Below are 12,068 nucleotides of genomic sequence, written 5' to 3'. Positions count from 1 at the left end.
CATTTTATGAAACATATGTACACACTCACTGGAACAGAATCCAATTCAAATGGTTCTGCAGGTCAATTCAAAGTCAGCACATATGCAGTATCTTTGGGAAAAATATGCATTATTTCAAAAGTGCCTGGACCTAGCTGCTTCCTTTATTTTATAGTTTGTTATCAGTCTAGAAATATACTGTATTAGGGGGATAAAAGGTCACCTACCACAGTATAATATAATTTGGCGCCAAAACAAAAAGTTCAATAATGTAGTACAAATTTCAGTATCAACAAATCTTTGTGTTGCGGAACAAAAAGAATCACAGAAGGTAATTCTAAAAGGAAGTGCTAATTTTAAGTGTGGGTGATAAATATAAAAATTGAAAACAATGATTTCATTCTCAACTTCACAACTAATTATGAAATCCTTCAATGTGCACTGTGAAAGGAGCAAAAGAATCTCAATTCCTACATTTAAAAGAAAAATGAATTAGGAATGGGCCTGATTAGAGCCACTGATTTTGTATTATTCTGATGTTTCCTAAAAGCTAGGCGCAACCCTGATCCTCCTAAGGGGAAGGAAGTAAAGGTCCACTTTGCATGACAAAGGTCAGATTTCTGCAGACAAATGAGACCTCTTTGATTGACTGTTCCTAGGTTATCACTGGCTGGCTGGGTCCTAGGAGGTCAAGAGAGGTTCCAAACTGTGCTCACTGCTTAAGGGAGACACCCCTGGGGCCACTTTAATCATTTTAAGATCATTACAACTTTTCTTATTCTGGTTCCAGCTCTACTCCCTTAAATCTTGCTAATGCATACTGGCAATTCAGTCCTGATGTAGATTAAAAAGAAATTGGAAGTATTCAGTACTATGTGCAGATGGATCCAAAGAGAATCCACTCATTTAATAACTTCTTTTAATTCTAAGATTGAGTTCAGTGAAATTCAAGTAGACCACAGAGGGTGATAATAAGGCCCCAGTAGGAAAAGCTGACTCTGTTACAGCTGTCCTGGTATTTACACTATGTCATCGATGCCACTGCTCCAGATTTCATTTTATACAAGGTAGCTTAATGCAAAAAATATCTTCGCTTCCCCAATCATTATGTATCTTTAATTGTAATTATTATAATGTTTTACTTTTTTGTAATAGCTATTAAGTGATAAACACACAAGAAACGCTGCAATAAAAATCATCACTTGACTGCATGCATTTCAGTGCTCTTCTACTTAGTGCAAATATATGTCTAAACTTTCTCAGTGGACTGGAAGTATATCAAATGGACCATATTGATAAAAGTAAGAAGAGTTCTGTTCTGCCTATTTGTAATTAATGAAGGATATCTCTTAAGTACTTTAGATAATGTGTACAAAATATCTGTATTTAATTATATCGTCCTTCTCTTAGATGATGGGAATTGAATTAAGAAATATTTTGAAACCCCTATGCAGATATAAAGGTATTAATGGCTGTTCAAAAGAACTTCCTTGGTACAATGCTTGAAGAGTTCAGTTTTATAAATCAATGGCCTGACGCTTCATTAATATCAGATTTTCAATTTTACAAAGGGAATAACCTTAAAATATTAGGCTGATACAGAAAATAGAACATGAGCAAAGACAAGGGCTGGATCTTTTCACTACTACTATGTATCACACAGACACAGAAAATGCCTTTTCTATTAGTGCAGATCTGAATAAAATTTTGTAACGTATATAGTGGACAGCGTTTCTCTTTGAATTCTGTTGTGGACTGAGATTTTTTACAAGAATAAATTAACAGCTCGCTAGTCATTCCTTACAGAGAAAAAAAAAAAAATCCTAAACTGTTCTCATGGAAACTGGGACACAGAGTATGGGTTTTCAGTACTTGTTCTTAAGTATTGAAAAAGATCAGATTTTCTTTCTGGATGCTTTACTGGTTCCAAATGCCACTTCTTTTCAAAGTCAGTGTCAGCTCTGCAGTCAGTTTTCAGTCTCCCAGTGGTAAGAATATATTCAAAGGCTGTGTGCACAGCAGGGTAGAAGTCTTTCTCCATGAATGTAACTATATCACTCATCAGTAACCTCCTGCCATAAGGGGACTTATGTTTTCTTTCCTTTTAGTGACTCCTCAGGCCCTTGAATGCCAGTCACTGCCCTGAGACCTGGGGCAATAGTCACATAATCTCTGTCAATAGTTCCTACATAAGCCACTGGTGCAACTAAATGTCAAGACAGCAGATCAAAGTCGGCACATTCTAAAACTCATGTCCTTTATGGATCAATTTTCATAAACTATACTCTGTGTTTTAGAAATACATGGAAGCTCATTCTTTGCTTTCTTCCTTTTAACCCAGACAAGTTTATTTACATGAAAGGCAATCTGATTTGTACATAACAGTGTGAAATGCTAATGCAATACATAAATCTTATTCTCCTCTTTGCATAGCCCTCTGGAGGTATTTTACTTCTTGGAAGTATTTTATTATACCTATTGTCTTATAATAGAAATGCAAAACTCCTTGGGCTATAAAAATAAGAAGGCAAAGACTGGTTTGCAATACTTCACCATCCTACCCCAGTGCCTGGTACAAAAGAAGGTAGGTAGTACGCTCCTACTTATGATGGATTTTATTTTTAAATCTTCATTATGCTAAGGTAAATTATGACAGACAATAGCTTTAGCGTGTGTTTTACAATCTATATCTATTTTTGTTATTCATGATTGCTTGGGAAAATGAATATAATTATTAGAAAGCATTTTTGCTCTGTAGGATTCAAATACAAACTACATAGATCTAGTCTTAAGTAAACCTGAGTAAACTACAATGGACCAAACTATCTTCTCTGAATATCTTTTCAGATAGTTCTAGATACAAAGATTTTAAAATTTGCTTATTTTCCTTAAAAAAAAAAACTGTACTTGGAAAACATAAGATTTAGAACAGAATGCACAGCAATAGTATTTATGCTTATATCTACCTGAACTTTAGATATATTTATTACAGAGGTAAGAGCATGCAACACATTAAATATTCATGTATCAGGGGTCTGAAAATGGAGAAGATGAGCAAACAAATACTAGCCTTAGAGCCAGAAGGTGGTTTACTAAACTCCAAATAGAAGCTTCATTGTCTCAGTTGCCCTAAGCAAATTTTTATATAATTACATGAGATCATTAGGTACAAAGCATCACTCTGAGTTCTCCTGTAATCTGTGAGACATTAGGCAAGTCACTTACTCAGAAGGTAGCCTTGGTCTTATCTGTTTCACCACTTAAAACAATTAAAATTTACAAGTGCTAAAATGTGTAAGAAAAAGAAAGTTTATTATTCCTATTTTTGCAGTAAATGGCTGAGGCCAAAGGAAAATTTAGATAAATGGGGGAAATTACAGAGGTCCTCATTAGTGGAGAAGATTTAAATTTTTGGAGAAATTGAATATTTATCTTCCTTAATTCTACTCTTTGTTGGCTTTGTTTTCTAATTCCACTCTTTGTTGGATTTGTTTAAAATCCAAATACAGTGAACTTTTAAATTAGAAAAGTTACTTTGATTATATCCTGAATCAACTGGTGTTGAAATCGGGGGTGTACGTGTCTGCATGCACATGTGTGTTTGTGCTAAGGGGAGGGGTGGAGAGGGCAGAAGAGCTGTGATGCAAATCCTTTAGCTTTCCTCTAGAGGATGGCCCAACAAAACTACAGGTACATTATGGAAAAGCAAGTGGAGTCTTGCTAAACCAACTTACCAGTTTTTCGAAGGGGGAAATCATCCTTCGTGTCCTGTGCTCCTGGTAATGTGTATTTGTAGGATGGAGATGTTCCACTCAGGGGTGGAGAGCTTTGATCCAGTGACGTGTGGTGGGCAGCCCTACCAAAGAAAAAGAGACTTCACCATTTGCTCTGGAGTTTTTCCTGCATGTTGGTCAGCAATAATGAGTTGCACATGCTGTACACGTGTCTCAGCTGCCTTTATGTTCTTTCTGTCCAGTGTGTGCAATCACAGCCTCACAGAACCACGTTCATTTCAGCAGTTCATTTCAGAATGTTGCAGGAACCCCAAGAATGACCACTGTGTGTCCGGTCACTCACTTGTACAGACCTTGCCTCACTAACAGAGAATTCACCGAGAGCCCAAGTTTGGATCATCTGAGATCACTGTGGATTTCTCTTAGGTGCCACACTTACGGAAAATTCACCACCCAAATCCTTTTTAGTCAACAGGGTAGAATAGCCAGAGTAGAAGTAAACATATATAAGAGACTTCATTTGCAAAAATTGTTAGGTAATACACAGAAGTACAAGAAGGTGCTTTTCTACCATAGCAAAACTACCTTTATCACAGTCACAGATCCCCTGGCTTGAACAGCACTTCCAAGGTAAAGGCTGGCAATCACGTATTTCCCCAACACGAAACTAGTTTTTAAAAATGTTTCCTCTCCCCTACATAAATATAGTGAAAGAGGTGGAGCTGTACTCCTGGGGAGGAGTCTTCAGAACTGAAAGTCAATTATCCAGTGGACGTGAACACCCACAACTATGATATGTGAAGAAAACAACCAACAGGGAACCAAGTTGTGAACACCCACAACTATAATATGTGAAGAAAACAACCAACAGAATCACCAGCGTGGTGATTCTACCAGTATTGTTTATCTGAATCACACATTCTCAAAAATTAACTTGTTTAAGGACACTTCATCTAGCCTTAACTGGAAAAAAAGTATTAAATTCAGATTCCATAAATTAATGATTTATGGTGTCTGGCATTGGATCCTACTGAAGTTCAAGTCAGCACAAAAAAGGATTGCTAAGTAAATATTTAATATACCCAAGGGGAGAGCTGAAGAACTTTCAGCTGACATGCTGTTTGCCTCTAGTTAGTTGTTTCCCACTTAAAAAAGGTATTACCTCTTCTTAAAATGAGCTTTAACCTACAAGGAATATGAATTAGTTAGAAATTATGTATGTAATTTTAGGTAACAAAGTGGTGTTTATTTCTAAATACTCTGTGATGTTAACTGAACATCTGAAAATTTTCTTCAGGGACTGGCTTCTCAAGTCAACTGACATGCCTGATAGAAATTACATAAACCATTAAAAAGTATTTATGCAGCACTCTGGAATCTGCCTTAGTCATTTTTTTTTTTTTTTTTGCATGCTGAGAAGGGCAGATACTTATAAAACAGAAGTATAATAACTCTTTAACTAGAACTCCTGGGATGCTTACAGTTTCAGTATAGAGCAATCAAGTATATATTCCCTTATCTTTGATGAGCTGAAGAATCAAAAAAGTGTAAGTCTAAAACCTGATGGTCATTCAGTAAACATATAAAATGAGAGAAATGAAACTACTGTCTATTATCCAAACATTTGCTTATCAGTGTTTGTCCTGATTTTTAAAAACACCACATTGTTTCTATTTTCCTGAGAGGAGAACGGTGTATCCCATCATTCTCTTCACTGGACCTGGGGAAACACGGTTCCGGGCATCCGTAACAGCAGTGTCTGATGTTGTCAGCTGGTGTGTGAGAGAAGTCAGTGTGTTCAGCTCACAGTGTGACAAGAGAAGAAGTCAGATGGTCAGGGGTAAACTTGTCACGAAGACTCCGCTTTACTTCCTTGCCTCCGTTCTCTTTCTCTTCCCTCCCTTGTCTTCCTGCTTTTTTTTTTTTTTTTTTTAAAGTCGAAAAGCTTCTGGTCTTTTAAAAATAGCTCAGATCTCCACCTTCTATCGAGCCAAGTAAAATAAAGTCTCAACCTGCCAAATCTTCAGAAATTATTGTAAAGATATCAGATGCACCATCTGAGAATAGAAAAATGCAAAATAGGAACTAATTTCTATGCCCCACCCCACATTTCTGTTACTCATTCACCAAAAAACATTATCTACTTCCTTGCCCTCAAGATGATACTTGTAACATTTATTAAGCAGTGCTCTCTGTTGCATACTTGACTGTATTATTTCATAAGACCTTTCTAGCAACCCTAGAGGGCAGGTACTATCATGACCTTCTCACTGAGAAGGATGAGAATTCAAGGAGCTTGTCCACCGCCACAGAACTGAGAACTGGCAGACCCCAGTCCAATGCCCAGGCTGGCGGAGCAAAGAACCTGTGTTCTTGACCCCTGGGAAGGAAAAAGATTAAACACTGAACATACGTGTACCAGAGCTTGGGATGGCGGCTCACGGAATGATTTTTTCCATTTGTTGGAGTGTCTTTTGTTGCTGATTTACTCAACAGGAATTCTTGAAGCTTCTGCTTTACTTCTGTACTTGCCACTGCCCCTGAAACACACACATACAGAAACAGATGTTGATGTGGGGCTTTGTCCTTCTGTATCTCTGAAGTATTTAGCAAAAATTAAGAAGTAACACCACTGGTCACTGCATATGAAGCTTTCCTATTAAAAGAAGAAACCAGAGTCTAAACAGGCTTTTGAAAATGGCATAGGTAATGTTTTGTAACTACTGCTCAAACTGCCAATTTTCAAAGGACCTTGGATGATTTCTTTAATTGCTTCTGCAGAAGGGGGAGTCCCAAAATTAAGAATAATTTTTTCCCGAGGTAAAAAAAAAAAAATGAGGAATAAAACACTGCATTTTAAAATTAAGAGTCTTAGGGGACCACATAAATGATTGAACACAATACAATGATCTTCCTGAATTGCTAGTTTGAAAAACTCACATTTTAAAAAACTCTTTTGAGCATTAAACAAATAGATATCACTGACAGTTTCAGTTCTAGTCATCTGATCTTTAGTGCTACATCCTGATACTGAACTGACCTCAGACAAAGGGAATTATTTGGATCTGTCTCCCTCTTGTGGATAGTTTTTTTAAACAAATGTTCTGCCTTAAATCTTCCCTAAGTCCGGGGACTCAAAAACTAGATGGAGGCAAAGGCTTGACTTACAGAGCAATTATTACTTGAGCAGAAGGAAGGTACAGTGAGGAAAGGTGGAAGTAAGTTTATTAATAAAACAATATGGCATGGCTAGATTGCTTTAGTAGAAACTCATTTTTAAGGTTCAAAACAACAGAAATCAGTATCTCTGCCAAACAATGCTCGGAGGACTTCCCCGAGACACTGCTGACCGAACGCAGAGAGATGGGATGTGAATGTCAAAAAAGTTTTAGACGGGGGTCCACAATTTATTCTTTAACTAAATGCAGACAGTTTTGACAAGTTTATTTTATTTTACTTTTGACAAGTTTAATTCCACTCCTTATCAGGCTTCACTCTGAATGACGACAAGCTAAACAGGAGGGGAGAGATGCATCTTTTACCCCTGGTGCCTCTTACTTTCTCGTCCTCTATCTTTGCCTCTGAGAGGAGGAAGCTGCTGTTCTCTGCGGTGCCTCTCTACTTCCTGTTCTTGCCTCTGCTGCTCCAGTTTCTGCTCCTTTTCTAGGAGTTCTTGTTGCTGTTTTATGGCTAGAAGTTCCTGTTGCAACTTGCGAGAAGAGAAAGACATGAGAGTGTGCAATTTCTTTAGGCTTCATTGTCATCACTGACCCAAATCAAACTGTTAGGAGCTTCTGGAACTTGTTTCTGTTTAATTTACATTTTTACTCACTTTTTGGTAAATTATTGAAATCTAAAGACAAACAACTAATTCCACAGACGGTCTTCATGTCATCAATCAGCAAGTTTTTAGGTAGCTTCATTAGCTGTGCCGCCCCACCAAAAGCCACTCCCAAACTTGCTCTAATCTTTATTTCCCTGAGTAGCTTCTCTTTGTAATTCTGAAATATAAGAAACAGGCAAAGGCAAGAATGGCCCAGAGGTCTGTTCTATCAAGTCCCTCCCATTATAAATAAACAACTGAAATCTTTATTTCTTATCCTGAGAAATGGTATGAAAATATCAAACCAAAGGAATGGTGAGAAATGAGTTAATTTAAGGGAAGTCTACCTGAAACAGAATAAATGTTAAAAATCAAAACCTGGGGCATCTGGGTAGCTCAGCTGTTAAGTGTCTGCCTTCGGCCCAGGTCATGATCCCCGGGTCCTGGGATCAATCAAGTCCCTAATCAGGCTCCCTGCTCAGTGGGGAGTCTGCTTCTCCCTCTGCTCTCTCCCTGATCATTTCTCTCTCTCGAATAAATAAGTAAAATCTTCCAAGAACAAACAAACAAACAAACAAACAAACAAAAACTTCAGGGCGCCTGGGTGGCTCAGTGGGTTAAGCCTCTGCCTTCGGCTCAGGTCATGATCTCAGGGTCCTGGGATCGAGCCCTGCATTGGGCTCTGTGCTCAGCAGGGAGCCTGCTTCCCCTCTCTCTCTCTGTCAGCCTCTCTGCCTACTTGTGATCTCTCTTTCTGTAAAATAAATAAAAAAATCTTAAAAAAATTTTTTTTAAAAAACCTTCAAAACCTTATAGAGAATGTTCTCGGATTAATGTATTTATACATTCATGGTAGGCATGTCTCTCAAAACAGCAGAAGCCTAGTTCATTCATCCAGCAGGCAAAAACCTTCCGATTAGAGATGGGTCAAAACAAAATCATTTCCATTAAAGTACTGTCAGGTCATCTGAACGCCTTGACTTTAGTTCCAAACAATAGGTAACGTGAACATGAAGGATTTTTAAATTATTTTTTAAGTTGTTTTTTTTTTTTTAATTTATTTGATAGAGACACAGCAAGAGAGGGAACACACGCAGGGGGAGTGGGAGAGGGAGAAGCAGGCTTCCCACCGGGCAGGGAGTCCGATGCAGGGCTTGATGAGGGGCTTGATGAGGGGCTCGATCCCAGGACCCCGGGATCATGACCCAATCCAAAGGCAGATGCTTAATGACTGAGGGACCCAGGTCCCCATAACGATGGATTCTTAGTAACTGTCTTGACATGTCCGTTTTCTCTCAGATGAAGAAAGAGGTATCTGTGAATAATAATAAATGTGCTCACTGTGGAGTAACTAAAGATTTTGAGCTCTACTTAAGTTCTGATATTACTAGATATGAAATCCAGGCACCTTACTAAACTACTCAAAGCCCTGGTTCCTTGTACATAAGAGACGTTATCTCCATCACACAACATGTTCAGAATGCACATGAGATTTAGTTTGTAAGTTTGAACCATTCTAATTTTAATTATTATTACTGTTTTTAGATCTCAGTCATAATGAAGTTGGTGTAATTTGTTGTTTATATTAGATACCTAAAAATCTGAAATTTATGCTGATAAGTAAGAGAACAAAACCAAAAATCTTTTGGAATGGCATCAGTTACTCTGGAATGAAAGGAAGCCAACTTGGCATGGCAACCATGATAGCCTCACCTCTCCCTGAAGGATATGGTTAGAAGCATTTCTGGTTACTCTTTATATTAAAATCTTTGGCATTTTGGCTCTGATATATCAGTCCCTTATTGGATGACTTTAGATACTGCACTGTAAAAGAAAACTTTATAACTTCACTTAAACTCTGCCTTAAATATTAATTTTATACAGCTACTGAGATTGGTGAAACTAATTTCAACAAAAGCCCCAATCAAATTGAAATTTAATCTATCTTAGGAATCTAGAAAAGCACACAATTTAATTTCCATAGCTACTATTCATTATTGAAGACTGCAGGACTGACACTGGAAAAAAAAAAGAAAGAACAAAACATCAACTGCTCATTTTCAGATGTTCTGATACACGACACAGGGAGGAAGATGTGGTAGTTCTGATGGCAGACAAGGCAAGACTACAAATCTTGGAACAACCATTTACTGGCTGTGTGGTCTTGGGTAAGTTTCAGTATTTCTCTCTGCCTCAGCTTACTAAGTGGAAGAATGGGATAACAACATCTAACTCAACAGATATTGATTACAGAAACCAAAGATTCAAAATGCCAATATAAGTAAAGCTTCATGTACTGTGTTCCTCATAAACATAAAATCCAAGTGAATGTTAAAAAAAAATAAACTCAGCCCTTCCCATAAAAAACATAAAGTAAAATAAAACAAAAAATTTTAAAAAGTAAAAAGCTTCCTAAACTTAGAAGGAAATTTAAAATAGATCTTTAGTTTCCGAGAAAACAGCCTATGCCTTTGGAAAATCCTTTCAAAAACTAAATTTTCCTTTTAGCTATCTCAGAATCCTTTTTCTGTTCAAGAGCCTCCTCTTTTCTGCTATTTTCCAGATGTCAGCAGACCTACTGTATTACTTTGTTTGAGCTAAAGTAATACTTAATTACCTACTTGTTACTATTAACCTGTGAGTAAAATAGAACAATACGTTACCTCAAAAATTTTCATGTTAATCTTTACAACTACAAAAGATACCAAATATAAATGAAAAGAAGCATTACTATTGTCCTGTATTCAGTGTAACATGAATCAGTACCACAGCAAAATGAACTATATAGGTACTTTTAAAAGTATGGCGAAGAATATAAATTTTATTCATTCATCATTGTCATCTTAACATGCCAAGAATGAATGGAGAAGGAAATCTAAACATCAGTGCTCCTGATATTTTTTCAAGGGTCAAATAATAATGTTTTAAAAATAAGTCAAGGAACACTATATCAAAAACTAATGATGTACCATATGGTGACTAATATAACATAATAAAAAAATATGTCTATAAACTAAATGAAGTTTTCCTATTCTACAAAATACAGCCATGAGCTACTGGTTCCATATGAGACCCAAAACAAAATCCCTACTCTTAGTTTTAAGGTATCTTACAGAATAATAAATTGCAAGGGTTCTTTTAGTAAACTTTACTAAAGAAGAAAACTGGTTTTTTTATCAGATGTCAAAGTTTTTTTTGGAAAAAAAGATAAAAGAGGCCTTTCAGGTTAAGAAAGTGTATCTTAAAAAGGATATAGGGAAGAGGATAGTATTTTTACCTTCTCAGACACGAATATTAAAGTGGTAATTTTTTATAATATTAACATAGATTGGTTATCTATATTAATCTGACATAAATGTGTTTGTATATAACACGCAAGTGAGTAATAGATCAAGTATCTAGAACGTGTAATTTATTGCATTACTAAGTTAACATGTATTTACATCATTTTGAAGGAAATAGACCTAAAAATGGGAATTTTATGTAAGTATTGCTGACTTTTATTACTGTCATAATAAATCAAACTAAACATCTACTTAATCAGACCAAAATATCTTTATGTTTTAAATGTCTTTGTCAAGAACTTGATAGACATTTCCCAAATAAAGCTAAAGCAATATTTATCTGAAAGAAACAAGAAGAAATTGATATCCAGATACATCTAAAATGACTTGACAACAGAATAGTCTATCATAAAAAATTCTGGGACATGGATGTATTTCTCCTAGAATATTTTAAACAATTTGGATTTCAAACTATCAACTACTCCCAAAATTCTTTCAAAAAAATTCTTATCTGCAGTCTATTAAACTTATATAAAAAGTATTAAGAACATTTGCATCAGTTTCTTCATATGTAATTCTCTTGAACTTTTATGTTATCACTTTAAATGTGTACATTATAAGGTCTTCTTCAAGGGGAAAATTAGGATATATTCAGAATACCCTTTTGGGGAGGCAGCTGGGGCAATGGGTAAAACAGGTGATGGGGATTTAGGATGAGTACCGTGGGATGTAGGAAGTGCTGGGTCACTACACTGTACACCTGAAACTCATATTACCCTGACTGTTCAATAACTGGAAGTTAAAATTAAAGCTTAAGAAATCCACATATAGGGGTGCCTGGGTGGCTCAGTGGGTTAAAGCCTCTGCCTTAGGCTCAGGTCATGATCCCGGGGTCCTGGGATCGAGCCCCGCATTAGGCTCTCTGCTCAGTGGGGAGCCTGCTTCCCTCCTCTCTCTCTGCCTGCCTCTCTGCCTACTTGTGATTTGTCTGTAAATAAATAAATAAAATCTTAAAAAAAAAAAAGAAATCCACATATAAACCAAAAACAAAACAAAAAAGACTCTCCTTTTATCATTTCTGATAAGTAATTTATGCAGACCCTGTAAAAATATAAAATGGTTCTTCCCAGGCTCATGGTTCTTCTTGGTGGAGAACAGACAGGGCCAAAGAACAAAATCATATTGAAGACAAACTCAACAGAGGTTGGAAAGTTGCTTTTCCCTACTAAAGGTGCTGTACACTAACGG

The 12,068-nt window shown here is 36.6% G+C and overlaps 1 protein-coding gene across 16 annotated transcripts in view; it reads right to left on the bottom strand.

Moving 5' to 3' along the window:
- The window catches only part of HDAC9 (histone deacetylase 9), a 924,856-nt gene that overhangs the window by 434,701 nt on the left and 478,087 nt on the right, over nt 1-12,068 (bottom strand). For 10 of the 16 annotated variants that reach the window (XM_045062759.1, XM_045062750.1, XM_045062749.1 and 7 more), the window contains 3 exons: nt 7,272-7,422; nt 6,127-6,253; nt 3,714-3,835 (listed from right to left, as the gene is read on the bottom strand). In XM_045062759.1, the coding sequence (XP_044918694.1) occupies nt 3,714-3,835; nt 6,127-6,253; nt 7,272-7,422 (400 nt within the window). The remainder of the gene's footprint in view (nt 1-3,713; nt 3,836-6,126; nt 6,254-7,271; nt 7,423-12,068) is intronic. The other 6 variants (XM_045062751.1, XM_045062762.1, XM_045062752.1 and 3 more) reach the window with 3 other exon arrangements.

This window comes from Mustela putorius, unplaced genomic scaffold, assembly GCF_011764305.1.
Source record: "Mustela putorius furo isolate JIRA1106 unplaced genomic scaffold, ASM1176430v1.1 tig00003845_pilon_pilon_pilon, whole genome shotgun sequence".
In the NCBI taxonomy this organism is placed as follows: domain Eukaryota; kingdom Metazoa; phylum Chordata; class Mammalia; order Carnivora; family Mustelidae; genus Mustela; species Mustela putorius.
This window is presented reverse-complemented; position numbering and strand designations above follow the sequence as displayed.